The sequence below is a fragment of the Sturnira hondurensis genome, unplaced genomic scaffold (genome assembly GCF_014824575.4).
Source record: "Sturnira hondurensis isolate 20B ecotype Veracruz unplaced genomic scaffold, ASM1482457v3 Scaffold0007607, whole genome shotgun sequence".
Lineage (NCBI taxonomy): Eukaryota > Metazoa > Chordata > Mammalia > Chiroptera > Phyllostomidae > Sturnira > Sturnira hondurensis.
The window spans coordinates 228,023-245,966 of record NW_028080238.1 but is presented as its reverse complement, the minus strand read 5'-3'; the positions used below and the strand labels follow the sequence as shown (position 1 = coordinate 245,966).

Below are 17,944 nucleotides of genomic sequence, written 5' to 3'. Positions count from 1 at the left end.
TGGGGTGGAGGAGTGGGCTCTGCATTTATCAGTAAAAATAGGATTAACATTATGAAAGGAGAAGATACAGAATAAGGCTAAAAGTATTGTGGTAGTCTATATGAATTATTGTGAGTAGTATTTTAAAATTATAATCCTTTCCTTTTTAAGTCATTGATTGGCTGGAGGAACGTTACACGGCTGCTGGTATTTTCTACAGACGCTGGGTTTCACTTTGCTGGAGATGGGAAACTTGGTGGCATTGTTTTACCAAATGATGGGCGGTGTCACCTGGAAAATAATGTATACACAATGAGCCATTATTATGTAAGTGCTTAATTCCTTACACATTGAATGGATTCTTGTTGAACTTTAGTGTTTAATACTGAGTATCATGGCTGACAGGCTTGTGGGTTTTTCAGGGTTTGAGGTTTTGTTATCTTGCTAAGTTCGGGTCCTAACCTAATGTGTAAGAAAACTGTTGCTGTTTCCAAAGATGTGGCTTTGTGCTTGCTTCCTTCCACTTAGACAAAGGGCCTCAGGATAAAAGGAGCTGCTTAGACAGTTATTCCATGCCTTGACCATACCTGCCTCTCCTTTAATCATTTTTTAGCAAGTTTGATATTATTTCTAAACAAGTCATTTATGCAGTTTTACAAATAAGCACCCTTCCTCTACTAAAAATAAAGACTGGCAAATTATTTAGGTTCTGGAAGAAACTTAAACCTTGGTGAGTCTTGGTCTTTTTTCTTAAGTGATAGGTAATACAATCTTTAATTACTGGCAGTACTTTAATTTCATTGTTCTGACATTAAATATACAAAGAGAACCTTCTTTTATAAAACCTTTTTATTATGGAAATTTTTATATACATACAAAGCAAGAAGAGGATTAGAAACCCACATGTAATACCACCCACTTCAGCAATTATTTGTGTTATTTCAATCAGTCTTGTGTAAGTAATTCATTTACATATGTAAATTATTATGATTTTCTTAAAAAACTGCAAAAGGCATGTAGTTACATACTAAAATTTTATTACTTATTTTTTAAGGATTATCCTTCTATTGCTCACCTTGTCCAAAAACTAAGTGAAAATAACATTCAGACGATTTTTGCAGTTACTGAAGAATTTCAGCCCGTTTACAAGGTAACTATATGTGCAAAATAAAAAGAACAAAATTTCTAGACCCTCTTTCTTTAGTGATTAGAAGCAAAATCATATGTCTCAGGGTAAGTGTGGAAAAATATCAGACAGACTATGTGGGGGACTTTGCCCTCAAGTCCCCCCATCCACCACAGATGAAAGTGAACACTACAAAGACATGATCTGCTTGGGGAGGAGAGGTGGCCAGTTTCTCAGAGGAAAAATGCCAGGAGCCCTTTTCTCCAGGGGATTTTTTTGGGTTGTAATACACAGGAATACAGGGTGGCAAGGATCAAACAGTAGATAACATTTCAAAGAAATCTGAGGGCTTAGTCTGAGTTAGTGTCTGTCAGGAAAGAGGTTTGCAGAAACTTTGGGAGACATACTCATTTCCTGCTTGGACCCTTAATATATGAATGAAAGCACCCTTATCAAAGCAGGTTTCACAAGATTTTTTGGAATTCTTTCTTATGTCAGATTTCTCCCCAGATACTGCTCTAGCAAGGCAAGAAGCTGCACCCCTCCCCATCAAGTATTCAGGCTTAAGTGGATTAGAGCCAGGAAGTTCTTCTCCCAGAGGACATGGGGACTCAGGCTATGTCACATAGCTGCGGGGCAAGGGTCCAGTGCTCCCTCTTTGTCGCAGCCCCCCAAGTCCTTCCATGATGGCCTCCCAAGTGATTGTATCTGGCTTAGGTTGCCCCTCACTGTGAGGAGTCTTACCCATCATGAACATCGACCGTGCTTTGGGGGCAGTGGGAGTAAACTGAGGCAGCATTTGCTACCAGAGACAAGCTTTGTCTCCTGTGGCTCACATTCCTGAGGTTGCTTGCTCATCCTTAGCAAAGGGGGGTAGTTACAGTTCCTGAAACCAGGTAGAGCAGTTCCCAACAAGCCTGGATTTTACCAAAGTATTTTATATTTTTAATACATATTGTAAAATTAAGTGTTCTTTTTCAGTTCTGACTTTTTTCATTATTTGGAAAATGTATAGAGAACTGGTGTGTAAAAATAAGTAGAAGGTACTCAGTGGATGCTGATGGTCGAATGAATATATTTGTATTTTATATGTTTATCTTTTAATTGCAGGAACTGAAAAATTTGATCCCTAAGTCAGCAGTAGGAACATTATCTGCAAATTCTAGCAATGTAATTCAATTGATCATTGATGCATACAATGTGAGTACACTTTAAATAAGATCTATGTGGACAGTACCCTGTTGAGAATACTTTGCTGAAAAAAAGTAAACCTCCCTTCATAACACAATTCAGAGATTCCCAAAATGTTTTAGGATGACCCTGATCAAGAAAAAAAGAGGGAGATTTTTACAGTTTTCAAGATTCCAGTTGTTCCATGTCTATCCCAGAGTTGTTCCCCATCTTAACAGCGTAAATTCCCATCCTACAAGGATACCTTTTATGCTGCAGCCTTTTGTATTTGTCCTGAGCAGTCTGAGATTCTTAAAAAGCACTGGCTGAAATCTTTTTACTTGTTTTTGTGTTTTTTGCCAGGGTTAACATAGTTTCTTAGCCAATTTGTCCCAGGTTAGCTGAGGTCATAGGGCCATATTGCCAATGGGGAAAGATGATGTGGGTTCCTAGTTCTTAGGATTCCTCAAAATTAATATCAAGCTTCTATGCCATATGATTGTCATTATTTCAGTTCAGTAATTAAAACAATACTCTTTTCCATCATGTACATTATTTGGAAGAATTGATCTTGAATTTATGGGGGTGACACTGGTTGATCCTAATTAATTAAAGTCTGCTTCTCTTAGGTTCTGTGTTTTCTGGGCACTCAGGATTTGGTTTCAATTATTTTATTTAAATGATATTCTCTTAACAGTTTATTGTACTCATTGGTTTTATGTATTCAACTTATTTTACAGTAGCATTTTCTTTGCCTTTCCTGTGTATAATTAGTCTTTGTTTTAGTCCCTTTCCTCAGAAGTAATTTTGGAAAACAGCAAATTGCCAGAAGGAGTAACAATAAATTATAAATCTTACTGCAAGAATGGGGTGAATGGAACAGGGGAAAATGGAAGAAAATGCTCCAATATTTCCATTGGAGATGAGGTAGGTTATATAAATATTTTCCGAAGAAAAGAAAAAATTGTTTTTATAAGCAGTCTAGTTTGTAATGTGAGAATAAAGGAAATGAGTGCCTTTTTGAAATATTTTTAGTAGATTTGAAATGCTTAGTTGTTAACTTAAATTTTAATCTTGTGTTTTTCTTTAAGGTTAAATTTGAAATTAGCATAACTTCAAATAAATGCCCAAATAGGAATTCTGAAACCATTAAAATTAAGCCTCTGGGCTTCACTGAAGAAGTAGAGATTATTCTTCAGTTCATCTGTGAGTGCGAGTGCCAGAGGGAAGGCATCCCTGGCAGCCCAAAGTGCCATGAAGGGAATGGAACATTTGAGTGTGGTGCGTGCAGGTATGCTGGAGGTTGTTGGAGAAGGACCCGGGGAGGCATTGATTGGTTGGGAAAGTTATAGGCAGGCTGTGTTTGGGGACATCCAGTGAAAAGTCTCTATATGGAGCAAATAAATGTGTTGTTCTAACCAGTATGATCTTGTGTGTGATATTTATAGAAAGTTCTTCCTTGCCTTTTTTTCTTAAGACTGCTCTTTAAAGTAAAGCTTTTATTTTCATTTAAGATGTGTATTTAACAAACTATTAAGGTAGCATTTGGGCTTTTTTCTCTCATATAATAGCAATCTGAGTTTTCTAGAGCTAAGTATGCTTAGAGTAATATGTTTATTAAAACTTTTTTGGAAAAATAGATCAAACTTACAATGTTGATTTTATCTGGGAAATGAAATTAGGAAGCAATAAAGGATGTTCACTGTATATTACATATACTTCTACATTGTTAAAATAATTTTGTTAAATACATTTTACAAAATTAAGAAAACAGTATTTCAGAACTTACAATCAAATTAACTTTAATCAAATTATTTTAAATTGCATTTCTACACTGTGGTTACGTACTTTTTAATTAAAGATTACAATTGATACTGTGGCTGATGTGGCTCAATGGATTGAGTGCCGCCCTGTGAACTAAACAGTTGCTGATTTGATTCCCAGTCAGGGCACATGCCTTTCTGGGTTGCAGGCCAGATCCCTAGTCAGGGGTTCGTGAGAGGTGGCCACACATTGCTGTTTTTCTCCCTCTCTTTTTCTCTCCCTTTTCCACTGTCTAAAACTAAAATAAACTTTAAGAAATTACAATTAAAAATACTCTTTATACAGCTTTCCCCTTAAAATTGTAATAGGAAGGGAGCATTTTTAATTAAACGTCAGTCCCAAAGGACTGGCCTCTTAAGGGTTTTAATCATGAGAAAAAAGAAATGTTTGTATTTCACCATCAGTTATTAACTATCTGTTCTAAAGAGCTTTTGAGGTGTTTATTTTTCATGTACATATCCCGAGTCATATAGATGCAATTTTAGTAAAATATCATTTAACTAAACAGGTTATCTTGAATATGTTTTTGCCTTCTTTCCCTTTATATATTTAGCAGACACTACAGAATTAATGTATTCAGTGTCTATAAGCATCAGGTGTTTTAAAAATATACAGGGTGTCTGAAAAGTCTGGACCCATAGGATACATTTTTCCCCCCAAAGACTCCATTTATTTATTTTTAGAGAAAGGGGAAGTGGGGGGAGAGAAACAGCAATGTGAGAAACATCAGTCAGGCACCTCTCACAGGGACCGAACCTGCAACTCAGGCATGTGCCCTGTCGGGAGATCAAACCGGCAACTTTTCGGTTTGTGGGAGGACACCCAACCCAGTAAGCCACACCAATCAGGGTGGGATACATTTATTTGTAAACAGTATCTTACTTCTGTTTTAAAGTGATAATGCTCAATGTTTTTCTTCAGCTTCCATGCACTTTTAGGGTGCTTTTATTGTGCTTTTTTAGATTAACAATTGGACCATTGCACTAAATTTATAGATACTTCACCTATAGTAGCAAATATAATAGGGTATCACTTGGAAACATACTCTTTAAAAATAAATTTATCCTGTTTGTAAANTCAAACCGGCAACTTCTCGGTTTGTGGGAGGACACCCAACCCAGTAAGCCACACCAATCAGGGTGGGATACATTTATTTGTAAACAGTATGTTACTTCTGTTTTAAAGTGATAATGCTCAATGTTTTTCTTCAGCTTCCATGCACTTTTAGGGTGCTTTTATTGTGCTTTTTTAGATTAACAATTGGACCATTGCACTAAATTTATAGATACTTCACCTATAGTAGCAAATATAATAGGGTATCACTTGGAAACATACTCTTTAAAAATAAATTTATCCTGTTTGTAAATGTTTTATTTACCTACTTATTGCTAGATTACAGTTTTATCTTAATTAAAAAGTTACTCTCCTTAAGAAAGATTTTTTTCTTAGACCCTTGCATCTATTCTGTATGAACTGGAATGGCTGATCTTGTGTGCATATATACACTTTTGTGTACAGAAACACTGTGTAATGTACTTGTAGTTTCAAGATATTGTTCACAGTCTTATCTCTTCTCTCATTCTTTGCACAAGCATAACTAGTTATTTTGTTGTTATTTTATGGGATTGAAATATTGGACTCTCTCCTTAGGTGCAATGAGGGACGTGTTGGCAGACACTGTGAATGCAGCACAGATGAAGTAAACAGTGAAGACATGGATGCATACTGCAGGAAAGAAAACAGCACTGAGATCTGCAGCAACAATGGGGAGTGTGTCTGTGGGCAGTGTGTTTGTAGGAAGAGAGATAATACAAATGAAATTTATTCTGGCAAATTCTGCGAGTGTGATAATTTCAACTGTGATAGATCCAACGGCTTAATTTGTGGAGGTGAGAAAGTGGTCAGAAAATGGTTATAAAATGTAATTCTCATTTAATACAATAAAAATATTTGGAGTTTGCTTTGTGATAAATAGTACGGCATTGAGGGTCCATTTATCTTTTAGATACACTTTCTTCCTCATTATTGCTTATTTTTACTTTTAAGTTAATGCTTCAGTCTTTATATGTTTAACCGTTGTTACAAGAAATGATATTTTTAACTACAGGAAATGGTGTTTGCAAGTGCCGTGTGTGTGAGTGCAACCCCAACTATACAGGCAGTGCGTGTGACTGCTCTCTGGACACGACATCATGCATGGCCACAAATGGACAGATCTGCAATGGCCGGGGCATATGTGAATGTGGCGCCTGCAAGTGCACAGATCCCAAGTTTCAAGGGCCAACTTGTGAGATGTGCCAGACCTGTCTCGGTGTCTGTGCTGAACATAAGTAAGTTCAAAATAGTTGATATTTACTGTCTGTTGCCCTGTGTATTATCACTAAATCCACAAGAGTACCCATAATAATTACCACTGTAAATTATATGCACCACAGAAGCCCAATCTTTAAATCTTAAAATATCCTTTCTCAATACTTCATGGTATTGGAACATATGATATGAGAGTAGTACTGTTACTTTGATTTGAATTTGTTATGTAATTAAATCTGTATAATATCATTATACAGATTTAATTATAACAAATAATATACCTTTGTTAAATTAGCATTACCAATTGCTGAATTACTACCTTTTGACTAAGCACAATTGAAGGTTTTGCCTCTTGAAGAACTGTTACTGTATCAGCAACAAATTGTCTAAGTTATTTTGGTTTTATGTTATGTATTTAATATATGATAGGGCTAGTTTTATTTTACTAGTCTTATTTCTGTTTCAGGATTTTAGTTTGAACTGTAATAAATTATCATTTCACTTGGGAAACTAGCTTCTTTATATTTAGTTTCTCATTGATAAATATTGTATAACTCTCCACTTATTCGAATATTTCATTGCTTTAGGTTTAATTTGGTCAGATTTTGAGTCTAGCCCACACAATAACCTTTAAGCAATTTTAAATAATAAATTTTAAATGTAATAATTTGTGTTTTAACAGAGAATGTGTTCAGTGCAGAGCCTTCAATAAAGGAGAAAAGAAAGATACCTGCACACAGGAATGTTCCCATTTTAACATTACCAAAGTTGAAAGTCGAGACAAGTTACCCCAACCAGGCCAGGTTGATCCCCTGTCCCACTGCAAGGAGAAGGATGTTGATGATTGCTGGTTCTACTTCACCTATTCGGTGAATGGGAATAATGAGGCTATTGTACACGTTGTAGAGACCCCAGGTATAAATCCGATGGTTTCAAAATGCCTTTCATTTTCTCTTATGTCTTGTTTCTGCTCTCTAGGCCTACCAGCAATTTCTCTGATGTCCAGGAATAGCCTCCAGCTTGATTATTTTAGTTTCAAGTTGGGACACTGCCATTTTTAGTCTCGAAGTTTAAAATAGTATTTAAGTAACGATGTAAGAAATGAGGAAGAGAAAGCAAGTCTGAAGTTTTATGAGTGGATAGTTTGAAGATTAAGTGCAGTGGTCCACACAATGTAGTTGACACAGTGCCTGACACTTAGTAATACATCATTATTGATGTATTACACTATTATTGATGATAATTTAACTTGGAGCTTGGTGTTTCTATGTGCTTTTTTGTATATTTTTTGTGGGAATGTAAGTTTTTATTTCTCTTGGATAGATACTAAGAATGGATTTGGTAATGGAAAAAAATACAATGAAGATTAAATTTTTTTTAAGTAAAAAAAAAGAAAGAAAGAAAGAAAGAAAAGAATGGATTTGGGGCCATATGGGATGCATATGTTTACAGGGAAGAGCCAAACTGGTTTCTAAACTCTCAATACTGTTTTGCCTATTCAGATTTGTGTTTTGTAATAGTGCCTCCCAGTCTTTTCTTCCTTGTCTTTTCATTTTGTTAGCAAGATTTTTTTGAAGACAAGAATCTTTTATTTTAATTGAATTACAGTTTACCAAGTTTTTCTTTTATATATCTTGCTTTTGTTATTTCATCTGAGAGCTCTTTGTCTAACTCAAGTTCATAAAGATTTTTCTCCTGTGTTTTCTTCTAGAAGTTTTATAGTTTTGGTTTTTCACTTAGGTCTTTACCCCATTTGAGTTAATCTTAGTATTGGAGTAAGGTTCAGGGGTTTTTTTGCATATGAATGTCCAGTAGTTCTAGCAGCATTTGTATAAAAGACTGACCTTTCTTAACCTTTGTTGAAATGAGCTAATGTATGTGTGGGCGTGTTTCTTTCTTTTTTTTTAAAATATATTATTTATTTATTTGTTTATTTTTAGAGAGAGGGGAAGGGAAGGAGAAAGAGTGGGAGAGAAACAGCAATGTATGATTGCCTCTCATGTGTCCCCCTACTGTCCCCCTACTGGCTGCAACCGAGGCGTGTGCCCTGACCAGGATTCGAACTGGAGACCCTTTCCTTCACAGGCCCATGCTCAATCCACTGAGCTACACCAGCCATGGCTGTGTGGGCCTATTTCTGAGTCTAATATTCTATTCCGTTAAATCTCTGCAACTATCTTAGCTGATACTACACTGTTTCAATTACTGCCACTTTATACTATTTTTGAAGTCTGATAATGTGAGTTGTTCAACTTTGTTCTTTTCCAAAAGTGTTTTTCAAGCACTTCCCAAGTTTTCTGCTTTCCTTTTAAATTTTAGAATTAATTTGCTGATAACGCTAAAAATTCTGCCAGGAATTTGACTTGGGGTTGCATTGATAAGATTTTATTTATTTATCTTTAGAGAGGAAGGGAAGGAGAGAAGGAGAGAAATATCAATGTATGGTTGCCTCTCGTGAGTCCCTTGCTGGGAACTGGCCTGCAACCCAAGCATGTGCCCTGACTGGGAATCGAACCGCGATCGTCTGGTTCACAGGCCCGCGCTCAATCCACTGAGCTACACCAGCCAGAGCCTGTTTGGTCATTTTTTTCTTCCTTCTGGTCCACTCCCTTGATTTGAGTCCCAGTTTCCTTCCCATCACTATCGGTTCCCTATGCATTTTGCTTCATTTCACTTAGCGTAGCCATCATTTTTTCATCTAATTTGTGACTAAAATCAACCAGTTCTATGAGCATTCTGATCACCAGTGTTTTGAACTATGCACCTGATAGGTTGGCTATTTCTTTGTCACTTAGAGTTATTGGCTCTGGGGCTTTGAGTTCTTCTTGAGCCATAATGTTTTGGTCTGTTCCTGCCTGTTACATATGAGGGGCAGAGCCCTAGATGTTCGTTAGGGCGGGGCAACTCAGTTGCTGGGTTGTGACATTGTATGTGGGGGCGGGGTCAGAGAGGGGCAGTGGCCGTCCCCTCTGCTGCTTCCCACTGCTGGGGCCTGCATGGTCCGTCTCCCTGCTTGCTCCTTCGCCTGGTTTATCTGCACACAAATGTGTGACCACAGTCAGCCTGCCGCCTTGCGCCCTCACTGGGTCTATCCGTTGCAACCCCACGCCTGGGATCTGCCGACCGCCGCCCACACGCTTTGGTTGGGCTGGCTGAGTTTTCCTGCACAACCCTGCTCCGCCAGCCACTGACTCCACACCTCTTAACCGGACTGGCTGAAGGGTTCATTGTTGTTGGACTTCCATGTAGTTCAATTTTCTGTGTTTTGGTTGCATATTTGTTACTAAAACTTTGTTGTCTTTAAACTTCATTGTGCAAGGAGGCAGTGTTTTTACCTACCCCTCCATCTTGGCCGGAAGTCTACATAATGATTTTTTATTAATCATCTAACGTGTGGCCTTGTAAACTCACTTGTTTTAATGTCTTTTATAGATTCTTTGGGGTAGTTTATATTCACTTACCTTTTTATAAGAGACTGTTCAGTTCTTTGTAAGTCTTAGCTGTACTCTACACACATTAATCCCTTGTGTGCTCAGTTTTGTTTTGTTTTTTTTTTCCCATACTTTACAGAGTGCCCCACTGGTCCAGACATCATTCCAATTGTAGCTGGTGTGGTGGCTGGAATTGTTCTGATTGGCCTTGCTTTGCTGCTGATTTGGAAGCTTTTAATGATAATTCATGACCGAAGGGAATTTGCCAAATTTGAAAAGGAAAAAATGAATGCCAAATGGGACACGGTAAGTTGCAAAATATCTAAAAAGTAAGGCAGGTCATAAAGTAAATGTAGTGTTTCTGAGACTTGTTTATTAACTCTAAAACTGATTATTAATGTCCTCATTAAGTGTTACATTTAGTAAAAAAACAAATATATTCATTAAAATGCTGTAAGAATGTAACTTCTGGTTACTGTGGTCAGTATTTTTATTTCTTTAATAATTTTGATCTTAAATCAGCTCTTCTGCCTTTTCATCTCATGTAAAGTGGAATCCTCTTCAATGGAAAGATTCTTTCTCTCTCTCCCTCCCTCCCTCTCTCTAAAACGAAGAACCTTAAGTGAAAAGCACCCAGACTCAAAAGGCTACATACTGTATGATTTCATTTATATGACATTCTGGAAAAGGCAGAACCAGAAGGACAGCAGTCAGATCTGTGGTTTTTCAGGGGCTGGAGTGGGGGTAAAGGTCATGAGGCATCTTTTTGGGATGACCTTGATTGTGGATATGTTTATAAATTTGAGAATTCATAGAACTAACTGTATTTAAAAAGCATATATAAAGGGTATATAAACTATAAAGCAAATAACCTTGCTTTATATAAAAAATTGTTTTTACATGTTAGTGGCTAAAGTTTGTGCTAGTGTTCAGGGCTTTGAAATTTGGTGTCAGAGCTAGGGTGGCCAGATGTTGGCCCTCATGTAGTCATCTTGTAATACAGGAAGGCTGTGACCATTGTTAGTGTTTTTAAATTGTACATGAATTTTAGTCATTTGCATTTTAGTGTAGTTTACTTGTTTTTTTTTAAATAATGAACTTTAGAATTATAAAAATAGTAAAATTAGTGAAATAGTAAAAATTCTTTTTTATAGTGTTTAAACACTGTACATGTTCATTTTTCCTGATGAAATCATTAGAAACTATTTCTTTTACTTTAGCAAGAAAATCCAATTTACAGGAGTCCTATTAATAATTTCAAGAATCCAAACTATGGACGTAAAGCTGGTCTCTAAGTGCCGTTCGTATTTTTTTTTCATTTTCTATCTTTGCATGTGAATTGTCATCTTTTTTGACTGCACTGTGTGTCCTTTATCACTATTGCTATTTTTTTTAATCTGGCTTTCTTTATATGATTATATTAGCCCTTTCTTTTTTGTGTGTTAATTTAGAGTTAGTTTTAGAAGGGCTTTAAAATAATGGCCTAGAAGCAGCAGTAGTGAAAAGAGAATGTGCTTTGTGGTCTGACAGAATAGGGTGAAATCCCAGCTCTTCCACCAAGTAGAATGGCGTTGAGCCACTCAGTTTCCAGAGCTTTAGTTTTTCATGTCTTTAACAATGAGTCACTCAGAATGTCTAATGCATGGTGTTGTTTTTGACTGACGTGATATCAGCATGTCAGTCATAATCCTCACTATAAACCAGTGCTTTAGATGGTATTATCCTTATAGAAAAAGTTTTCTTGTGTAAGTTTTAGGGTGAAAAATGAATGTGAATCTAAATTGCAAAATAGGACAAAATAAATGTAACCTGGCATAACATTTGTTGATCCAGAACAATTTTGAGATTCTTTGTTCTTGCAGTTTGAAATTCTGTTAAAAACCAGAAGACCTTTTATTTGTATATGTTCGTATATTTCTTGCTAATCATTGAATGAGTCTAATACTCAAATGTAATATTGAACTTTAAAAAAAATAACCAAGACTCTAAAGAGAAAAGTTTATAGTTTTAAATAAAAACTTGGTTGAAAATTTCATAGTTGTAATAAGGCTTGCTTATTCTCTTCTGTAAATTAGGACAAGTTATTTTGGTGGGCCTATCTTTTACCTGAATGATAAATTCATTGTCTTCCCAATAGTGGACAGGATTCTTCCTTATATTTGTATTTTTATGAAGTGCTTCTAGAATATTTTAGTATAAACCCCTAAAACTCTGTGATAAAAAGATTGTGATTAGAACAATTTCTCCTTCCTGGTCATATAGAATTCTTCTTTCCTTTCCCAACTACTGATTTCATACATGAGAAAACTGAGGCACAAGAAGGACTAGGTAACTTGGTCCAAGTTCACATCCTCTTAGTGGAAGAGCTGAGACACAAACCCAGGCAGTTGGGCTCCATTTCCTTGAACTGGTAGCAATCACATATTCTTAGAAGACTGTTACCCAATTAGGAAGAGATAGATGAGGCTTTATATAGAATTATAGCTTTTGTCATTTATTGTAACTTAGAATAACACTGCTGTATTGGATAAACATTGTAAAAGGGGGAAATCACTTTATTACATAGAAACCAAAGCTGTAGTTTTGCTTATAAAATAATAACTAAAATCTTAATACTAGAATGTTAGTATTTTTAGATATATAGGAAATATTAATAATATTAGAATCTATTACTGGTCTCATTTTTATTTCTAAGCAGATTTTGAGACTTGAAATGGCAACATTAAATTTTATGGCAGAAAAATATAGTCAGATTCATATATAGGCAGGTTGTTCCATTTTCACTTTAGTCTGAGACTTGCCACATTCTTTTTCTTACATAGTACTTTCCAGGAAGTCATTTTTAGAAGAAAACTGATTTGCTTGGACTTTTCTTTCTTCACTTCTTTCTCCCTACTTTCCTTTCTCAGAACTTTCCTCACTCTCTTTCTTTTTTGTGGTACGTCAAAGCAGTCAAATATTGACAATTTCATAGGATTATTTCTCATAGAAGAAACTCTGTATGTCCAAAAGGTAAAATCTTTTACCTTTACTGTGCGTTGAATTATACTTTGAAGGAAATTATTAATAATACCAAAACTCAGTGTTTGAATTGCTAACTTAGTTTTTGGCTGAAATGTTACTTTTTCAGCCAAAATAAGCATTTTGGATAATTAAAGAAGCAAATGTAAAAATGTCTATTCATTAGTGAAATCCAGAGAGACTAGTAACTACAGATTATTCTGAGTTGGTTTGTTAAGAAAAATTAAACTAAATAAAAAATAGAATTTGATGAATGAATATCAAGAAATTAAAATAAATCATGGCTTATAAAGCACTTTTCTGATATGGGACCAAAATTTACCAGTCATTTTATATATACATATTTTGTCATCTTTATTTATTTTTAAAGGTTTTATTTTATTTTTAGACAGAGGGGAATGGAAGGAGAAAGAGAAGGAGAAAAACATCATTGTGTGGTTGCTTCTCGTGCACCCCTCACTGGGAACCTGGTCCATGGCCCATACTCAATCCACTAAGCTATACCAGCCAGGGCCAATCAATTATATTATTAACATATTTTGGATAATGAGCAGCCACTGTAATTATTTCAGCTCATAAGACTCTCATGTAGTGACATTAGAAAAACCAGATTATCAACTTTATAATTGTTCAAGTGGATGAAAATCTTTATTCTGCTTTCCTTTGAAGTTATGTAAAAATAAATGGGTTTCTAATCTCCCACAATCATGCATTGTATATCTAATGTATTTTGTAGAGGTGATTCTGTAGCTATCCCTGTTAGCCATTCCAGAGTGAGCACAAAGATGAAATTTTATTGAGTACATTTCTCAATATAACCCTATTCTCTTGATTTAAATAGGCTTTGCTTTTTTTGTTGGGGATAGAGGTGGGTTGCATTCTGAATGATGAAAACTAATCTGAATTATTTTTCTTTATCTCCATTTAAAATGATGCTTAATGCAAATAGTTTCATTTCACCTCTAACCTTGCATGTTGAATTTTTGTTTGAATGGTCTTTGAAATAATAAATACAAATGTTTGTGTATATGAAAAGGGAAACTTTCCTCCAAAGGTAAGTTCTGCCATATAAATTGTACTTTGGGCTTGTCCATAACAAGTGTTTTTTTCTCCTTCTTTCATTTTTTATTTTCTGGGTTTGTTTGTTTTTTTACTTCCTTTATAATTCTTAAGTATTAAATATTAGATTTACCTAAAGCATTACTTTAAATAAACTTAATTAAGTGATTATTTTCCCAGCATATGTGAAAGAATGGGCAGTACTATAGATGGAAATAACAAGTGTAACTTATTTGTACTCTATAACTTGTTAAGAATGTAGTTGCTAGGATCCAGTTTACTGTCTCTATTGTGAAATGTCTGCTGTAATGTGTTTGTGATAAGGTATTGGCTTCAGTTGGGATTAGAGCTCAGAATTTGATATATGATTTTTTTTAAAAGATTTTATTTATTTATCTTTAGAGGGGAAGGAGAGAGGGAGAGAAACATCAATGTATGGTTGCCTTTTGTGCGTCCCCTGCTGGGAGTTGGCCTGCAGGGAACCGGCCTGCAACCCAGGCATGTGCCCTGACTGGGAATCGAACCACGATCCTCTGGTTCGTAGGCCCGCGCTCAATCCACTGAGCTACACCAGCCAGGGCTGATATATGACTTTTATCATCTATATTATTTGTTTTTGAGGGCTCCTTAGTTCCTCCATGTTTCTGAAAAAAATGAAAAATTGAGCTGCATTTTGCACTATGAGGGGACAAGGGATTGGAGCTAAGGCATGTCATTATGTTTTCACTGGTATTCAGACTAACTACTGAAATCATAGTGGTTTATTTGGTGTCTCTCAGGACCCGGCCCTTATGTGTCCCCTCGTTGCTTTCCTGTCTACAGGATAAAATTCCATCTGTTTAGCATGGCATAGAGGACCTTGCCTGATTTGGCACTGTCTTCTTTCTTGTCTCTTCTCTATTCCCCACTGCTCAAAACATACACTCCTACATGCACCCTTTAAAACTCTGAGCCAGAGATATTTCTGCATAAATGTGCTATTCCTTTTCCTACACCTTGAACTTTGATTTGTGTATGTTTCTATTTACCTTTCAATATTTTTATCTGTACTCAGTTTCACTATGACAATATTTCTGATCTCAAAGTCAATTCACTTTTTCTTAAATTATTTTTTTTGTTATGCATGTAATTCTACTTTGTGTTGTACTATATTAAAGTGACTTATTTTCCTGTTTGTCATCCACCAGACTGTATCCTTCTAGAATGCAGAAATTGTGGCAATTAAAGCCAGATCCAAATATACTCTGTAGTGAAGTGTGAATAAAATTTAACAGCAAGAATTACTGTTTATATGCTTTCTATAAATATTTTTAAAAACTAACTGCAACCAGTAAGATATAACTAAACATTTTTTTAAAGATTTTATTTATTTATTTATCTTAGAGGAGAAGGAGAGAGCGAAAGAAACATCAATATATGGTTGCCTTTTGTGGGTCCCCTGCTGGGAACTGGCCTATAGGGAACCGGCCTGCAACCCAGGCATATGCCCTGACTGGGAATCTAACCGTGATCCTCTGGTTCACAGGCTTGTGCTCAATCCACTGAGCTACACCAGCCAGGATAACTAAAAATTTTTAAATCATAATTTTTGTCTCAATGTTTTCAGTTTTTATTTAATATTTGATTTGTACTCACTGTAATTTTCTCTGATAGAGAATTATTGGGCAGTTATTTCTCACTTGGCTTTCAAGTCTACTTTCAGTCTACAAGAACAGGAGGAAACAGAGTGCTGTAGCAGATAGCTGAATGTATCAATTAGCATGAGACTTTTTTCAGAAAGTGGTAGTATGGGGTTGTATGTTATTTTCCCCTTTTTATTTTCAAAAATTTTTTTCTACCTGAGCTGCCTATCATGAATTTTCCCTTTTCCCTTTTTCTTTTACTTATTTTTTAAAAATAGTTTTCTTAGTTATTTTCTTGCCTAAAATATCACTCAATATACTTTTTGATCTTGAAAGAACTCTTGTGTTTATGGCTTGAGTCATTTACTGGATCTGATTTTAATAGTTTGTTAAAATACAGTATCACAATAAAAATAAAACATTTTACCAGTACCATATTGAAGAATAATATTTTATGAAGAGTGGTAATTATGTTTGTTAACATTATAAGCAGATTTAGTTATGTAGTGACTTGGTGGAGGCTCAATGCCCTGAGTGACACTGAAAACCTTACCCCAGAGCTCTCTAAATTAGCAACTTTTGTGGAAGAACCTCAGAACACCTCCTTCCCTCAGAGAAATGAAAGCCAAGGGTTCTCTTTAATTAACAGGCATCTTCTGTGCACAATAAAGGCTTAAGAATTAGGCAGTTGATGGCAAAAGAGTTAATTCTTTCTTAAGACAGGCATTCAAAGCTAGTTGAAAGAGAGAAACCAGAGCAGAACACTGCCATTGAGGACATTCTTGAATGAACTCTGCACTGGAGGAAAGACTCAGGAATGAATAATGCCAGATTATAGGGCAGCTTTTTAGACCTGTTGAGTAAAACTTCCCTTTTTCATATTAGTGTAAACTTTTACTAATACTTTTTAAAAAATGGAATGTGATATCTAGACTGATAAAATAGAAACAGCTTCCAAAAGTGACTATCACTTTTAATATTGTTTTATATAGTAGTATTACATGCTTTTAGTAGAGTAACTGATCATTTTTCTTTTTCTTTTTAGGGTGAAAATCCTATTTATAAGAGTGCTGTGACAACTGTTGTCAATCCGAAGTATGAGGGAAAATGAGCACTACCTATACAAATTGTACAACACTGAATGCAAAGTAGTGATTTTCATACTCACAGAATAAGGTAGCTTTAGGGCATTGCCACCGTGGGTTTTACTCATGTGCAGGTTTTAAAAATGTACAATATGTATAATCTTAAGTTTTTTCTGTAATTTTGAAAATAATGTTATAATCAATGCCAGGGACTGACACAAGACTTGAGACAGGATGCTTATTTTTATCAGCTAAGGTCACCTTGTGCCTTTTTATCCTTTTCCTCCTGGACTATTTGAATCAAGTGCTTATTGGATTAAGTGACGTTTCTAGGATGATTGAAAGGGCAATAGTTAAAGTAGTGAGAATGATGAGCATTTCTCAGTATGAAGTATTCAAACAGATTTTTAGCTTTACAGATATGTCACTTTTCAGTTATAAGAAAGTCCAAGGTAAATGTCTTGCTAGCTAGCTTAGAATTGTTTTAAATTTATTTCGCTACCTGACTGTTATACATGACTGATGACATATCTGAAAGATGAGTGTGTTAGGAGTTAGTTGTGTAAAATAGTTTTAAAATATATGATCTACGGAAGCCATGGGAAAATGTCAGAATTGGGAAGGGGAAACAGCTTTAAAAAGATGTGTGCCATTTTAAGAGTTACTTACAACTTTTATGCCTTCTCTTTATAACTTCAAGCCTTGGCTAAAAATATTGGGAAAATTTAGGCAAAAGTCCTTAATTTACCATTATTTACATAAAGGTCTTAATTTACATAGTATATTCCAGATTAGGACCTTTGGGTGAGTTTATTTTATTTTGTTTTGTTTAAAGCCTGGTGCTTTTCATTTCATCACCACTTCTAATCATTTAATGTATCTACAGTTTGGGGTAAGACTTTTCTTTAATCAGTACTTTTTCTTTGATGTTTTAGCTGTAAATTTGCCTAATGAATATGTGAAGTTGTACTGTAGTTTATGCAATTACTATCACTATGCCAGCCTTACTGTCAGTCAGTGCTATGTAACAGACCACTGTGTATTTATTCCTCACAGTTTGAGTTGCCCACTTTGTTTCACATCAGTCATATTCTTGTTTTAAGTGCCTTTTAATTTTAATAGTTCACTTTTACAATGCTGTTTACTGAATTTATTTATTAAATAAAAAGGCCTAAAATAACTTAAACTGGATATTTTCATTCTATATTGGTATATTTTGTCAGTGTGTTTGCATGACAATTTTATAGCTTAAAGAGGTTGATATAAAATTTACTGGTGAGTGGGTATTTCACCTAAGAAGCTAAAAACATAGTTTTT

General features: G+C 35.3%; 1 protein-coding gene across 1 annotated transcript in view; it reads left to right on the top strand.

The window, feature by feature from the left end:
• The window catches only part of ITGB1 (integrin subunit beta 1), a 44,166-nt gene extending 26,725 nt beyond the window's left edge, over window positions 1-17,441 (top strand). Inside the window, exons 7-16 of the mRNA XM_037052864.1 lie at window positions 151-306; window positions 1,034-1,129; window positions 2,216-2,305; window positions 3,062-3,202; window positions 3,367-3,566; window positions 5,750-5,988; window positions 6,207-6,429; window positions 7,092-7,324; window positions 9,980-10,146; window positions 16,588-17,441. Of these exons, the coding sequence (XP_036908759.1) occupies window positions 151-306; window positions 1,034-1,129; window positions 2,216-2,305; window positions 3,062-3,202; window positions 3,367-3,566; window positions 5,750-5,988; window positions 6,207-6,429; window positions 7,092-7,324; window positions 9,980-10,146; window positions 16,588-16,653 (1,611 nt within the window). The 3' untranslated portion in view covers window positions 16,654-17,441. The remainder of the gene's footprint in view (window positions 1-150; window positions 307-1,033; window positions 1,130-2,215; window positions 2,306-3,061; window positions 3,203-3,366; window positions 3,567-5,749; window positions 5,989-6,206; window positions 6,430-7,091; window positions 7,325-9,979; window positions 10,147-16,587) is intronic.
• Window positions 17,442-17,944: the final 503 nt, after the last annotated feature.